Here is a 17,356-nt window from a genome sequence, read left to right on the forward strand (position 1 = left end):
TCATCTCCACTTGTGTTTGTTTACATTCACTAGATAAGTAGTTCTGCCCCTGGTGAAGCAAATGGACATCTGATATGGGTTTGCACCATCCATCATACTCTTTCCAACACAATCCACACAAGTCAGCATCACTGGAAATCAAAACTCTCTAACCAGAACAATGCATTAGGGAACTGCACCCTTACTGAAGCATATGTTAGCAATTTCAAGTTTGCCATTAATACACACTGCATGGTAACACTGCAGTTCGTACAGGTGCATACTTGTTGGGTAAGAGATGGACTCCAGTTAATTAAATGAACCCATTGAATTTCAATTGGAAAAGAAGTCGAAAAAAGAAGCATTGCATTTTCACAATGGGAAGGCGGGCGCATATGTTGCACAGAGAGGAGTGTAATGTATCTAGTAAAGTAGATGTATGTAATCAAACTGTTACGTTCCAGCTGCCCTGGAACTTCAGGTTCCAGCATGCCCTGGGTGCATCGAGTTAGTCTTAGTATTTAGTTGACATGGCAAGCTGGAACATGTAGTGTATAAACAACAGAATTGTCATAGGTCGCATATGCCTTCTATAAAACATGAACTAGGGTGCATGTTGTATTATTATGCATTGGTAGTTAACCCATGAGCCATCTCCTCACCTGCGTTCTGCACTCCGCTAATAACCGAGGAATCATTTCCAGCCTCCACTTTCCTTGACTAACCGTTCTCCCAGTCATGATAGTGCATATATCAACCTCTCTGTGGGCGCCGCCATGTTCTCATATCAGCCAATCATTGCAGATAGAACTCAGGTGCGTTCTCATTGGTCTATCCCTCAGCATGCCGCCTATTGGCTGAGCTGGCGGATCTGTGCGACAATTGGTTAGCGGAGAAAGAGTCGAAGCTGTAATTGGTGGAAGCGGTTCCGGCTGTCAGTGAAGTGTCAGTGGTAGTCGCAGTCAGAGCTAAAGATGGCAGTGATGGACAGGCTGGCGTTCCTGCACCAGGTAATAGGACTGGCTGTGTATTGTGTGAGCTGGATTGTCATAAGTGAAGTAGCACTGATCACTGATGTACAATGTGACAATATAGTGTGCGTATATATATATATATATATATATATATATATATATATATTTATTACACACACACGGGTTTGACCCACAGAGTACGGTATATATACTCTATATTGTCACTCTGCACACTCATACCTCCCAGCTGTACTTCGCTTTATCCTTTAAATGTGATCTATAGACATCTATTTATAGGCCCCTCCATTGGTTTAAAAATAGCTGTTTGGATTTTAACATGTTAGTATTAACAGTATATATTATTATATATTTTACTCCTCCTTGAAGTTGAAGCACTCTATAAAAAAAAACCCTAATATTTGCATCAGCTTACCTCTCTATTTTTCACAATTCATCCTGTAAACCTGTAACCTTTTAGATAAAACCTGATAAAAGTTCCTTCTTTTTCAGCAATCATTATATTTTTTAATAATTTTCTATGCAGATGGATGTCAGTAGTACCCTGTGATTTTTAACAGATATTAGACTGTGGGCATTTACTGCAACTGTCCTGCTGAAACTGTAAAGGGTAGAGGTTTATGTATTTTTTTTAATATACATTGAAGGTTAAGCATGGATTTTATTTTTTCCATATTTACCATATTATTAGGAAAATAAAACCATTTATGAATGTGAAGGAACTATTTTATCTTTTGTTTAAATCATACTTGGATTTTTGCGCCATTCCTTATCCTCTGTTTATACTTTAGAATATGACCATCTGTATTCTCCTCCTCACATATCTGATGCATTCCTCATGTTTCATGTGTCAGGAATGCACCCCAGCTGGCAAGGGAATAAATTGCCAACATTCTCTATGATTCATATTCTTGTTCCATTTAAACAGATCCTCCCCTCTGATTAAACTTTATACTTTACCTTTGTTCCATCTATACTCTCTAACTGAAATGTATTCAAGTAACTAGTTACAATCCCCAAGATTTTATTTTTTTTATCATGGGTTATGTATATTATAAGCACATAGCAACTGACTTCAATTTACAGGCCCAGTTTTTAAGATTGTTAATGAAACTTGTTGTCCTTGACCACAAAAAAAAAAAACTATACCGTACGACTTCATGTGTACCATAGAATGCATCGCTATCTATTTTCACTCTTTAAAAGGAAACTATCACAACATTGGAAAAAAAAAAATTATTATAGTAAAATAATGCATTTTCAGTATGGTCATTATCGAATATTATATCTGTCTATCTCTATCCATAGCAATCTGCTAATTGAAAAATTAGCCTGTGATTTTTCCTCTTTAGTTCTGCCTCCTGTTCTACACAACACAGCTCTTAGCACTTTGTACCAGTAAAGAATGTTGGTGTACGTCAGGGAGGATACTTTGGTCAGACACTGCTCTGACGATCAGTGACTAAAAAGTCATTAGCTTCTGAGAGCCACTGCTGGACAGAGCTGTGTCTCTTTTGCACTATGTAACTTCTGCATGTCACCACTGTCGGTTTTTATTAATGGTCCAGAACATTTTGTGCAGTCTGGAGTGTGCTGGTCAGGATTCAGTGCTGGTGAGGCATAGTGTGTCCCACTTTTACAGTTGGCCTTCTGTGTGTGCTTATTTAACAAATATCTTCTAGATTACTTGTTGAGGGTTGGTGAATTTAGTTTCTCGATAATCTCTTTAAAATGCTATCTATAATACATATGTACTACTTTTTTATTTTCGTCATCAGCATGTAATGTGACCATGCAGAAAAGAAAAATGATACATTTAACAAACACAGTGACTGTCTTGCACGTTAAAAAGAGTCGTACATAGCCTTAGAGCTGCTGGATAGCGGTAGGTACTAGGGCAGCTCAGACGTTCCGTCTTTGAAGAGAGTTTGTGTCCCAACTGTTAACTGAGGATATGGTGAGTCATTGTAGAGAGCCCAGGATCGGAGCCCTAGAGAGCTCCATGTTGTTGGATTTTCCTTTTTGAGAGGGGGAAGGGATTTTTAAATTAATAGATCATGGATGGATATGATTTGTAGCAAACAGAGCTAATGTTCTAGAGTGCACAGTAAAACAAGGGTGGATAGTGGAGAGATTGGAAGTACAAGGTGAATGGAAAGTTTTTTGGGGTAGAAAGAAGAGGGTGAGCAGAGCCTGGGGTTGGGTAAGATGTTGCCAGCAGCCACGAGAAGGAACAGGGCGAGAAAGAGGAGAGGTTGATGACTGTAGACTAGTAAGGAGGGAAGTCGCGATGTGGTAATAATGACAAGGAAGGGAGAAATAGGATGCTCAAGGGAGTAAGGTAGTATGTAGAAACATCTGGTAAAATAGAGTAGGTAAATTGAGTAAGTGTAAAGTAGAGTGATGTGAGAAATGTGAATAGTTGGGGTAGGTATTTAGTGAGTGGGGAGGAACAATTGATTCAAGTAGTGCAGAAAGAAGATGGAGCTTGCCGGAGTAATGGTGTAGGCAGTCTCCTCCGCTTGGACAAGTGGTCCAGAACACTGACAGAACACACTTAACTTATAAATACAATCCAATACTTCCCAGTACAGCTGCAGAATGTGCTGTCATGCTTGCATTATTTGTTGGAGCCTTTAGGTTCCAACTCTCCTGTCCCGTATGTGTTGTTGTTACACTAAACATACTATGTTTCCTCAGCTTCCATTGTTGTTAAAAGGGACCTCTGATGACGACACCCCCTGTCCTGGATACTTGTATGAGGAAATTGCCAGTATCCTTTGTTTACCTTTTCTGAAGTTTGTAGAGTTTCTGTTAAGTGAGGACTACTTACTATGGGATCTGGGCAGCAAAATATTGAAAGCATCATCACAGTAAAATTACTCTTGCGTGAAACTCCCCATTTTTACCAATTAGTAGAACTGTAGATGTCTGAGGCCAATTCCAATGTGAAGATTGGTAACCCACTTCAAAGTGTTTAACAAAACTATTAGTCTTGTACATTTTAGAATAATCAAAGCAAGTGTTTGTTTGTTGTGGTCTATAGGACATGTTATGTTATTAAGTATAAAAACATTATTTGTATACCTTTCATCAGCAGTGTAAAGATGTGACATGTACTCTCAGTTTAGGTTGTACTCACAATACATTATACATTTTGTTGAAGTTCTATACATTTACATTGAATAATATAATACATTTCTTTAGATCTGTACCTTATGAGACAATTGCTGTCCTATCCATAACATGACATTTAGAGATTTCTCATGAGTCTCCAGGTAGCTGTCGGTGTCTCCTGGAATATCTGTTGAACCGCTTGCAGAGCAGCTCATGTTATGTGAAGTTAAAGGTTAGTTGCACGAAAGTTTCAGGTGTGTATGAGAGGTTGGCGACTAGAGAATATTGACATTTCTGTCCTAACTAGGTGCTGAAAATCCTACTCTATCTGTGTTCTCATGGGTCTGATCAGTTCATCCAGGATCTCCGGCGCAATGTGGTGTACATGCAGGAGGCTGCAGGTACAGATCTTTCCATTTATAAATGTATTATACAACAAAACAATTAAAAACTATTGAAAAGGAATGCGGACTGGGCATTAGTCACACTATACAGAAAATGTCTCTCCCCATGATGGCCACACACAGTCAATTCTGCCACCGGCCTGAGCATCAGTAGTGAGGGTCAGTGTTCAATTTAGAAAAAAAGCATTTCGTATAAATACTATATAGAAGTAAAGCAAAATCTACTTGCAATTTATGGGACAAATAGTTTTTGGAGGATCCCCTTATCTTAATATATATTAATAAGTTTTAATATAATTTCACTTATGTTATTTTTCTTTACAGCTGTTAGTGGGCCGCCAGACCCCCTTCATGGTATCAGCCTGTACCAGAAGGTACGATGTACAGCTCAGGTAAGTCTGTTAGCATTGGTCTGCCTTACAGTATACATTTGTCTTGTTTTTTTTATATACTCAATATGTTCACAAGAGACTAAACTATAGTAGTCATGTTACTAGAGTCCATTGTATGATCACTGAAGACGTTTGTCAATATTGGCATCCATTTGCAGTTAAAACTCTATCACTTTATGCAATTAGATTACATTGCGGCTGTTACCATGGTTCTATCACAGCTGCGTTTTGTTTTGCTGTTTCCAGGAACTTGTGGGCAGCTTGTTCTCTGACAACACCCATCGTATGTCCAATGTGGTGCCAACCAAGGAGAAGTCCCAGACAGGTAACTTAGAAGAAGCACTTGCATCATTAAAGTGTACCCAATAACACTCATTTATTTTGTGTGTGCTGAATATGGAATTCACTAGAAGCAAGTGACTTCACCTTACTAGGAACAAGTGACGTCATTGAGTCAGGATACCTCTAGTGAATTGACATGGGGCATTCTTATGAACACTGGTTGAACTTACAAAAGGCTCCTTTCATTGTGTGCAGGTAAAGGATACGTTTTGTAGGAAAACAGATTTATTAAAGCAAAATTATATTCATCTTTCAGTTAATTATTATGACAAATGTTTTAAAAATATTATGTTAGGCTTTGCCATAAACTACAGTGAGCACACGCAGTGTAGCTTTCCAATTCTGACAAGAGAGTTGCTGTCATTTCAGTCATGTAACTCTACAGGTATGTGATATATTTATTACTGACCACTAATTGCTTCATTTTAGGAATGGGTTATCAGGTCTTTCATCCCCAGACTTTGCAAGGGTTTGGATTTTCCCAGGAGAAACACAATATAGGTAAATTCCTCCTGTTTTCATGGATTTAAGGTACTGTTCTGACTACATACATTAATTAATGCTAACAATAGAAAAGCAGTTGAACTTCGGTCATTTAAATTTTCAGTATTTCCTCCACAGCTGCAGATTTACTTTTAAAAAATTAGATTGATTGTTGAATCTGTCTTGTATAGGATCTCACTCATTAAAATGAATAAACAGTAAAGAAGAGGCAGACGACTGATAATAGTTTTTATATTCAATTTATCATAAAATGTTAATTTAGAGTGTTTGCTCCAACCAGATGGTGTAATGTTAACAAGCACTAAAGTCCTTCACTACTTACAGTACGGGGCTACTTGCACATCATATTAAAAATGTGGGCACACTGTTATACTTGCACTGAACAATCTATTTTTAAAAATACACACATGTAGCACTTAAAATACAGGAAACACAGATGTCTCCTTATTTTCCTAATTTTAATAATGGGTAAGGGAGGGTCAAACAAACAGTACGTTTAAGAAAGACTGGTATTTTGTTGAGGTAGCAGTCTGGATGGAAGTGTATGATGTGTTGTAGCCTGATATTTTTGTCTCACTTGAGTGCTTCCTGCACAAGGGAAGAGCAGCAATGAGCATATGAAACCATCAAAGTACACCATTTCCTGCATGAATGTTCCAGAGAGCAAGAAAATGTAAAAGGGGTTAAAACGGTGTGTGTGGTAGCGAAATTAGATTGTAAGCTCTACTGACACAGGGACTGATGTGTGTGAGAAAGCATTTTCTGAGTGCGCAATGGAATGTGTTAGAATTTTATAAATAAAAGGACTAATATACAAATTACAACACTGAATGGGATGCGCTCTTTTGCCGTGTGCTTTCTGCTTTTAAATAAACCACAGTTTTTGATGACATTCTGCTAGTCATTTCCAACATTCATTTCCTATTGGCCATATTTAGATCGTTTAGACCCTTGTACAGTAACTGTACGCCTCCTCTAAGTCTCCCACTCCTGTTATCTAACATAACTTTTCAGTGTTACCGCTAAGCAGCTGCAGTGTCTTTTTTTTTTTTTTTTTTTTTTTTTTTTTTTACCTCTTCTTTTTCGGAAAATTTGTCTTGTCACTCCTCAAAGCCAAAGATTTAATAATGGATTAATACACAAATGCTCTTTTTCAGGTACCCCAAGTGAAGCTCTGCTCAGTGGTATACAGAGAGCAGCTGTAGCTGTGACTCAGGCAGTGCTAGTTGGAGCTGCATCACCTCCTCCTTGCCTAAGGGATCAAGCAGATGACACATATAAGCCAGTGGCAGTGCCCCTTGGTGACCAGCACCCCCCTGCTGAAAAGACTGTGCCTCAAGGTGCACTTAGCTTCAGAGGTGAACATAATTCAGCTATTACTTTTTAGCAGTGTTTACCTGGGGTATGAACATTTGTTTTGTTTCTATCCTTTGCAAGTGGCTTGAGCTAGAATCTTCCTCTAACCAGACAGAGTATTAGGATGTTCACATGACCAGAACAACCTGTAGCCAATCGGAGCATTAGGACATTCACACTACTAGAACAACCTGTAGCCAATCAGCATCAGAGCACAAAACCCAACTGCAACATAAATGTGTTATATCTGCTTCTATAAGCAGTTCAAAGATCCAAATTGATTGAGCCTAATCTAGAAGTCTGCATTACGTTGCAATGCAGAATCCAGGGCATTATTCCTTGTTGGGGAACCTTTCTTATTTTAATTCTAATGCTTATGAGTTTTTTGTTTGTTTTTTTGTTTTTCATTTTGCATTCAAGGCAGTCATCGCACAGGCGTTCCGGGGGGAGGATGGAATGACAGCGATAGTGGACATAGTTCTCAGGACTCCTTACAGGACAAGTCTCTACACAGTCGTTCCTCAGATGCCGGTAGCAAAACAGGCAGTGATGGCCAGTCCCGCAATTGTAACCGAGAGAGCACCGAGATCTCTGAAAGGTAGAGTGACTGATTTTAGAGGCATTGAGACAAACTAAAGATTGACATAATGTGCAAAAATATTAGGTTCTATGCAGGGTTGTATAAATATTGTGTCAAATGGCATATGTGTGGAAAATTACAGAATGAGTCTGGTGGACCTGACATGTGTTTTTAGGTAATATTGTTAAATCTCTGTACCCTTGGTTTTTTCTTCTAGGCTTACTTATAGATAGGATTGATGAATACAATGACAAACTAGTCTCCCAGATTTTTAATGCTTGGTGGCCAGACACTGGAAACATCCTAAAGCCCTATCTATGCCACTAATACATAGTAAAATTCGGCAACTAGTGGCTATAGAGAAGATCACAACAAATTTTAAAAAACGTGGCACAAATTTTATCCAAACTTGGGGCCTGATTCATTAAGGATCTTAACTTGAGAAACTTCTTATTTCAATCTCCTGGACAAAACCATGTTACAATGCAAGGGGTGCAAATTAGTATTCTGTTTTGCACATAAGTTAACTACTGACTGTTTTTTCATGTAGCACACAAATATCAACTTTAAATTTCAGTGTACAAATAAGCTATCAAGTATTTGTGTGCTACATGAAAAAACAGTCAGTATTTAACTTATGTGCAAAACAGAATACTAATTTGCACCCCTTGGATTGTAACATGGTTTTGTCCAGGAGACTGAAATAAGAAGTTTCTCAAGTTAAGATCCTTAATGAATCAGGCCCTTGGTGTCTATAGTACATATGTAATAGATCTACCTCCCAGAGTAGCCTATCCCAAGGCCTTTCAGATCTTACACTATAACTCTATTCCAACCCAGTGTACTCCCACCTGAATGTGGAATAGCATGTTATAAATTCGTACTTGATTTTTTTTCTTGTTCAGTTATTCCTACACTCTGCTGTACATGTGCCGCCCAGTGTACTGGTATTTGTTCTGTATTTACTTGTGAAAATGGTTTTGAAAACAGTTAACAAAAAAACCTTTTTGATAAATGTCCTCGATTATAACATCCAGCATCATAGATCCTCCTATGATTAACAATAATAGCATTAGTTAGCATGACTAGTTTTGTACAGACCCTTTAAAAGTTGCATTCTTATTCATGTTGCTTTCGCAAGTACAGCAATAAATTGTTCCTCTCTTAAAGTGCACCTCTAGCTGACAGACAGGGAAGGCAGCCATATTGTGACCTATGAATTCACCAGGAGGACTGTGTCGCTGTACAGAGTTTAGTTTCTGGTGAATATTGGTCTAACTTACAAAATGCCTGTCTCAGTTGTCTGTAGGCAACATGTCCACTTTAAGTAGAGAAGCTTTGACATGTTTCTGCCAGTACAAGACTAGCATTTCTACATATAGTGCACACATACAAATGAACAATAGCTGTGTGCATGTTAAAGAAGACGCCACTTTATCAGATGCAGAGACATACTATCATCATCATCATCATCATTTATTTATATAGCGCCATTGATTCCGTAGCACTGTGCAGAGAACTCATTCACATCAGTCCCTGCCCCATTGGAGCTTACAGTCTAAATACACACACACACACGTGTCATATTTTTTATAGCAGCCAGTATGTTTTTGGAGTGTGGGAGGAAACCCACGCAAACACGAAGAGAACATACAAACTCCACACAGATAAGGCCATGGTCGGGAATTGAACTCATGACCCCAGTGCTGTGTGACAGAAGTGCTAACCACTTAGCCACCATGATGCCCACCAACTTATAGTCTCCGTATGAGAGATCTCCAATGTAAATATGATTTATTTTTTTATTAAAGATATGTGTTTAGATTGGAGACTTGATAATGTGTTTTCTTTATACTGTAATTTGTTTTAGGGATGTATAAGGAATACCTTATTATAGTTGCAGAAAACTTTGGTCTTTTTCCGTTTTTATTTATCGGAGGACATTTATGAAAACCATTCTACAGGAGGTGTGCAGAAAAGGTGCTGTAACCTATAGCAACCAATCAGATATTTATTTTAATTCTCCAACCTGCACTAATAACTTATTTGGTACAATTGGATTGCATATGGGCAACACCAACTTCCGTCTTCACCTGAACAGTATTCATAAATGTCCCTCATATTCTGTCCTAAATGATAATTTAGGACTACAAGCGCTTCTAATCTAACTGCAGCACTGAGTACCATGTAACACAACATACAATGCGGTGGTATTTTTATTTTGCTTTGTTTTTGTTTTTTTTTACCTTTTGCCATTTCCAGGGTGGAGTCTGCTCACCCCGGGGACTGTTTACAAGAGGCACAGTTGGTTTTGACAGTGACCAGGGGACAAAAAGTATTCCTCACCCAGGAGGAAGTGCAACATTTTGTTAGAGGGTGAGTGATGGCAAGTGAAGGGGCAGTGCCTTCTTTGTATACAAGCACATCATAATAATAATGTATAATTTATCGTGTATGTAAATATGCCCCACTCCAGATCTGGTAAAAAGTAGGTTTTATGTAGTTGATTCGTACACCTATGTTTTTTGTTTTTTTTGTTTTTGTTTTGGTTTTTTTAAAATGTTTTATTTTTGCAAAGTCATGATAACAGCATAGGACGAATGACAAAGTGCATACTGATAACATAAGTATACAGGAAGAAACAATATCAACCACCAGCATAAAACATATGAAGACACTAAGTCAACCAGCCGAGCATTTTTAGTATTAACAGGTGACCTAAGGTTTTATAGAAAGAGAGAGAATACATAGAGGAGGAAAGGAGAGAGAAATGAGAGAGAAGGGAAGAAGTGATTAGATCCATTGTTACTTAGAAAAAGATCCAAAAGGAATATGAGGTTTTAAAGCTGAGTTAAGTAAAGGGTGGGCACGCCTGGAAGAAGGATAACCATGGGTCCCAAACCTTGGAGAAGGTTCTAGAGGAATTCCGGATAATACTGGTCATGTATTCCATCCGTTCAATCTGCCCTTCCATCTATGTTCTTGTTCTGCAGTGCTGGTTATTTCTGACTTTTTTTTTTTTTTTTTTTTTTTTCTCCACACCAGGTGTTCACTGCTGAACTGTGAAGTGGTTTTCGAAATGTTAAATCATTCATTGGAAGAGGACAATACATGTGTCAAACTGGTGAGGAAATACCATGGATTGTATAACCCTGTGCTGCATTAGTACATTGGGATCTAGCTAGGATTCTGGACACACGCTGTGACATCACAGCCGGTGTCGGGGAATTGGCATGTGTGATCCAAAAATGGATAGTAATACAGGTGAAATTGATTGTGTCATCATCTGGTATATTGGTAAATGAGTTAGGAAGATGTTGCTTTTGGCCTGAGTGTGCAGTCATCTCATGATCACGTTAACAGGCCCCTAAGTGGTCAAACAGCTGTATTTTCATCTAATTTCGCTACCAAAATGGTCCATGTGTGGCCAGTTTAAGAGAGTCAAGAACATTCAAAAAGTTAGACCAACCAGTTGCCACTCGTAGCTTTAGAACATTCACAGGATAACACCAACCTGTAGCCAATCAGATTATTACTCCGTTTACAAGGTTAGCCCAACCTTGAGCCAATCGGTTATTAATCCATTCATATGTAGAAACCAACCTGTAGCCAATTGGAGAACTTGAGCCTTCACAACACAAGAAGTTAAGAGCTTATTGTCAACAGCAACAGACTATTAGAGACATTTTGGAAAAGTATTCTGTAACCCATAGCACAGAAACAAATACATCGATGACAGAAACACATTTAGTCTGCAGCAGATCAGACCTTTTCTTTTTCAAAATATGTTTAATCCTAGTAGAAAAATTACTAATCGTCTGACTTGATTAAATATGATTAGTGGATTCATATACATTTTTCCAAAATATATCTGCTAATGGTAATCCGTAAGAGAGCAGGAGGTGGAGTATTAAAAAGTCCACTCAGAATTTAAAATGTTAATTTTGAATGACAATAAGGGAGTTATGCTAAAATGAATACTGTAGGTGTAGCATTCCTTTGACCCAGCAAGTCACCCCACCCCCCAAGTCTACAGTAGTGCTACCACTGCGTATTGTCGATGTGAATGGGAAGTTCACAAAATGTTTATTTGTTATTGCTAAGCAACACATTTTTAGTGAAGTATCTCTAATCTTGTATCGATTTACTAAACAGAAAAGGTTTTCAACATTAGTAATACAGTATGTTTTCTATATACTATAACATGTCTATTAATATACTTTGGTCACATTTTTCCTTATTTAAGTTGGAAGGGCAGTAAAAATATAATATTTGCTTTGAGGAAGCAATACATATTGAATTGTATCCTAAATAGGCAAACTGTTGCCTAAAATGGGAAAGTCTTAAGCTGCACCCCCCCATGGTGAGTTTGGTGTGATGCCTGTGTTTGGACAAATTTAGTGTTGCTTGTGTATAGTAGACTTTATGTTCCCATTACATGTTTGCATTGAACAAAATAATCTTTTTATAATTTTGATTAAAAAAAATGTTGGAACCTTTAAATAATGAAGATGCTACTTACCATTACTAATGAGATTATGTTTAATCTATTTTTATTGATCCCAGTAAAAATAATTGTTCACCTACAAATTAACTATATACTGTCTATGGGCATTATGTAGTAAAATCACAATGCTGGAAAACTGCTGAAACTGGCACCTTTCTTTGCCCCTGTGGATGTCTTCTGTAGTTCCGTCATTGAATGAGATTTTTAGTCCATTTATAAAATCAAATCAAGCGGTACGATGTATTTTAGAACGATAATTATTGATTGTGGGAGCGTACACACTAATGTGATATAGGACTGAACGTTTATCGTGTGCTTGGCCTGATATTCGGATGAAAAACTTGTAATGTGTACCCAGTCTAAGTCAATACAGTTTGCTATGTTTGGTTCAATTCTGATGAAAACTGCTGCAGAACTGTAGGTAGACGGCAGTGTTTCAACAGGCCACAGTGGTTACCAGTGGTCAATCCTACTATTTCCCTATGCATTGCCAGCAGTCATTACGTGGATAAAGAAGAACTCGACCTTAAACTTTAGTTTGGCTGGTGTTCACTATCAAAGTAAAATTGAGATTATTACAAACCTGTGGTCACAGCCATTTTCCATAGGTATAGGGAAAATGTATTTTAAACATTGCATGATATTTCAGTGGTTGTTGTCCTGTGTTCTTGCAGCGATCCATGTGTGCTATTGCTTCTCTCGTGACCTCTGACCTTTTGTCACATGACCACATGTTGGCAGTGGTTAGAAAGAATCTGCTGAAGCTCAGCAAAGGACCCCCAGGACCAGTGATGGACAAGGCCAGGAAGGTAGTGCCTAAACTATTTTTTTTAAAACATTAACAATGTAACTCAAATGTATGAGTGGCCAGATATGTTTGATATACAGTATGTGTAGGTAACAGTAAGTTATCTTTATAGGGGATACCCTCTTTAGTAAAGTACAGCATGTTATTTATTTCCCCAAGACTTTCAGTTTCATCACCGGGCATGTGTCAGTGTATGAATGTATCCATCTGTACAGATAATTTTCATTACTTATCAGTCAAGTTTATGAAGCTTTAAGTTACTGTTTACCAATATCATTTTTGAGTAGAAGCCCCTCTCTCAACTTCATATTATTAAAGGACCACATAAAACCCAAAATTGAAATTTAACTATGAAAATAAAATACATTGCTCAGTATTAAACTAACATTCCATGGAACTCTGTTAAAAAGTAAATTATTAACTCCACAATGTATTACAGTCCTCGTGGGATCAGTTGCAGGTTAAAAACCTGAGACTGCATTTGGGTTGCTGCGACATCACTGTATGAATCAACCAAACCACACAGTGTATCTCTACAGAGGACATCTGCAGTGCTAGCAGACTTTGCCGGTATATTTAGAGAAGCCCATCTCTCCTAACATGGAAACTTGCTACAGAGTGATGAAAGATTACACCTGGTAGAGCTATTTAGTTAAGTTTTAACACTTCACACAGCCTTCACATAAGTCAAATAGTGGCTTTACTTGTTATTTATTTAATCATGTCTGCCTTTGCCATGGTGATGGGCAAATAGCATGGTTTAAACACTTCACACGCTCCTGCAAAGGCTTTGTTGCTTGTCGGTATGACTTAGAAGTCTATAATTCCTGGTCAGGTGCTCCTTACACTCAGTGTTCATACTGAATACTGTGTTCATAACCAGTTTAATATCAAAGCCAAGGCACTCATTTAACTACCTCTTCCAGAAGATTTGTTAAACCTTAGAATCCCCCCAAATATTTTAATGTGCCTAGGTCGGAGCACCCCATTAGAAGCAGACAGGTGAAATAGTATGGCCTGAATCTGTGAAGCGATGTGAATGTCCTATACCAGTGTTAGGAACTCCCAAGTCAGTACAGTGAAACTCGGGAACTACTCGGAAGGCCAGGTGTTCGCTGGAGCCCCTAGTGGTGGGGACAGACTGGGCTGCGGGCCGACCGAGGGTCGAGTAACGTATACTGACTTAAAGGAGTTCCCAGAAGTGGAGTGATTGGTGGACTGTAGTATAAGAAGAATCCTAGGTCAAAAGGTCACAGGCACAGATGCAATATCCAAAGGCAAGCGAAGGGTCAAACTCACAGGCAGAGAAGAAAAATCCGAATTTCCAGGCAAAAGGTCAAGGTCAGAAGAGAAGGGTCACAGGTCCAATAACAAGCAGAGGTCAAAACACGGGTAGTCAAATCCAAGGTAGCAGGAAGCAGGACTGAGAACAGAACGCTATAACCGGCAATGAGGCTCAGTCCTCATTGCCTTAAATAGTTCAAGCACCCAATCCGAGAGGAGCCCACACAGGAGAATCCTAATAGATAGAAGTGCTGGTGGCCAATCGTAATGCAGTGCTCAGCTGCATACTAATAACTGACTCCTCTACAAGCTGCCTCCTAGGCACCTGGACAGCCATGATTGGCTCTCACCTAACTAGCCCTGTACGCGCGCGCCCGCTTATTAACCAGCTGGCCGGGCGCGGCGTCAGGGAATCTGTAGCGTCCCGGTTGTTGCCCAGGCAACCAGGACGTGGAAACCGGAAGTGACGTCCCGGTTACCGTAGCAACGGACGGGACGTCATTGGAGGATCCTGGAGAGTCGCGGCACTTTGTAAGATATTTTGAGTTAGGTTAATTGAATGAATGGAGCTAGACATATCACAGGTTGAAACCTGGCTGTAGTACAAGGCTCTTGTAAGGACATAGTGATTTTAAATTAATAAAACAATAACGTGGCTACAGGACATGATCTATTGGTTAAAATGTAGCATAGAGAACATTGTTCTTTTCTATGATGATGTATTTTTCACTTAGACTTTTGAACATGAAATACAATTGTTATTATTGACTTGTATGCTATTATATAATATGAAGGAATAATATATATAGCTTTGTTTTGTTCACTGACTCATTATACATTTAATCAAGTATCACATTGTCAAAAAAAAAAAAGTGTCCAATGCAAATGTTAGGAACTTGCTTCTTGAGTGGATCACATTAGTTACAGATCTGTACTTTTAAAGAAAGATACTTAACACCAAAACTATTAAGCAGCCAAATTATTACTGCATGCTTACGAATTACTTAGAGCTCTTTGTGTCATTAACAGACAATTTTTGTGTTTTATTTATTTATTTTTTAGATTCTTCTACAATTTGAGGCACTTACACAAACTTCACCCAAGCACAGGGCTGTCCGTCTCTTGCCTTCGCCATCCTCCCCTCAAACCAGCTCCCTGGATCTTTTAACTGATGCGTTTCCTGAACCAGCTGGAGAGAAATTACTGACCCCATCTTCACTCATTTCAGAGACAGACTCCACAAAGTCTGCTTGCTGCAGTTTTAGTGTTAACGGATCTGTGCAAAACAGCAGCCAAGATGTGGACATGGGTGAAAAAGCTACTGAAATAGGCTTGGCTGTTGAAGGTGATGCTGCAGTGTTTGCTCAGACTGTTACACATGGACGTTTGTCTCTTTTCGATGGCATGGATTTAGTTACCCCAGTAAGGAGTACAATAATAGATCAAACACCCCCTGAAATTGACATAACAAATGCAATATTACAGGAAAGGACTCTCAAGCCATGTCTACCCTCAGTGTTCTCCTTTCTAAACAGTTGAGGTTTCACGTGGTGCTATACAGTGGACTATATTGGATGGGCCACCTCCTCGGCACAGCATTATATACCTTTTTATGATGATTGGTTTGTTACCATCTGGTGAAAAGCTGGAAGTATTCTAGCATAGTAACACATGGAGCATGTATCTAACTTGTCACTGTCCAAGTATTACATACTCACAGGCCAAGTCCTGTTTCCAAATGGTGTATAGTACTCTATGGATGTTTTCAGGAATGACGAGAGTGAAAACATGGCATGAAAGACCTCATTTTGTACAGCAGCAGACTAAAGCACTGAAATTAAATACACCCACAACATAACCACTATGTTACCTTTAATTGGCAAAGCTGCTGGGATAAAATGAATATTTACTCCTACTCTGTGTGTTTAGATCAAACATTCTTAAAATGGGAAATACTATCTCTAAAATTATTCATTTTTGTTTTGCATTTACAGATCTGCACATTATGTAAATATAGTCATTAAGTATGGCTATTGCTATAGTTCTAGGAACAGTGGAGACATGGATGGACAGTCTGCTATTATGCTTCATGTCCCACATGTGAGATCTTTAATAAGGCCATATGTAAAATAGATTTTGGTAATTAAAAAAACAACAACAACAACCTCAAAATGATGTTTCCACCCTCACATGACCCATCCTAAATTACCCCTCAGACCTTCCGCAGGCTACACATATCCCCACTATCCAAAAAATGTCCCCACATGCTACTCAGACCTCAGCCTTACTACAAAATATGTATCCCATAACCCTTCCCACTTGTCACTGAAGCCCCCAATAACCTCCACATGTCACTCAGACTTTCCAATGTGGCCCACTCACTGGGAGTTCCAGAGACTACCCACTACCTATGTGATTTGTTATGAGTGGTCACTGTTCATTATTAATGTCACCCTACCTTAGAATGTTCGGTTACCTTGTCGATGAAGTTTAATTATTTCCCACAGTGAAATGAGAGCGATCAGGTCATGCAAATGGCACAGCACTCCCTCCTCCGCCGATTGGGTGTCCTATATGACATCCCTGTATATTGCGGAAGAGATCATATGATGGAAGCACCAATCCGTTTATTCTCTGCTCCATGACTGAACAAACTTCACATGTGGGACCTGCTCATATGCCAGAAGATCTGGGCCTTCGGAAAAGCTTGATATGGCATAAATTGGAGAATAAGTCAGAACCGGGGACATAAAGTCTGTTTCTCTAATAGGCCCTGTGAGGATACCACCCTTAGCTGGGAGGGCAGTTACCCTCTGTGGGATTCAACTCACTCGGGTAGAGCAGAGTATATAAAAGATATGGCTTTATTACGACAACACAACACAACACCACAAGACTTTCACATTAATATTCAACTAAAACATTTGGTGCACCAATATTATCTTGGTAACGTTACCATATTTTACACTCAGTCCTGGGTTGAACTGTGCACAGGAATTTAGTAGAAGTGCTGCACGTGGTTGGGGCCCATAAATTACTTTTTCACGCCAAATAAACTGATGATCTTTTGTATTGCACAGTCTCTTTTATG

At 38.8% G+C, this 17,356-nt stretch overlaps 1 protein-coding gene across 1 annotated transcript; it reads left to right on the forward strand.

Annotated features, from left to right (window-relative positions):
- The first annotated feature begins 890 nt into the window (after positions 1–890).
- Positions 891–16,180, forward strand: TEPSIN (TEPSIN adaptor related protein complex 4 accessory protein). The gene is made up of 13 exons (XM_075216891.1): positions 891–989; positions 3,672–3,744; positions 4,229–4,320; positions 4,396–4,489; positions 4,817–4,884; positions 5,131–5,209; positions 5,656–5,727; positions 6,888–7,088; positions 7,507–7,684; positions 9,929–10,042; positions 10,712–10,790; positions 12,848–12,982; positions 15,328–16,180. The coding sequence occupies exons 1-13, from the start codon at positions 954–956 to the stop codon at positions 15,802–15,804; spliced, it is 1,698 nt and encodes a 565-aa protein (XP_075072992.1). The 5' UTR covers positions 891–953; the 3' UTR covers positions 15,805–16,180.
- Positions 16,181–17,356: the final 1,176 nt, after the last annotated feature.

Source organism: Mixophyes fleayi, chromosome 6, assembly GCF_038048845.1.
Source record: "Mixophyes fleayi isolate aMixFle1 chromosome 6, aMixFle1.hap1, whole genome shotgun sequence".
Classification (NCBI taxonomy): domain Eukaryota; kingdom Metazoa; phylum Chordata; class Amphibia; order Anura; family Limnodynastidae; genus Mixophyes; species Mixophyes fleayi.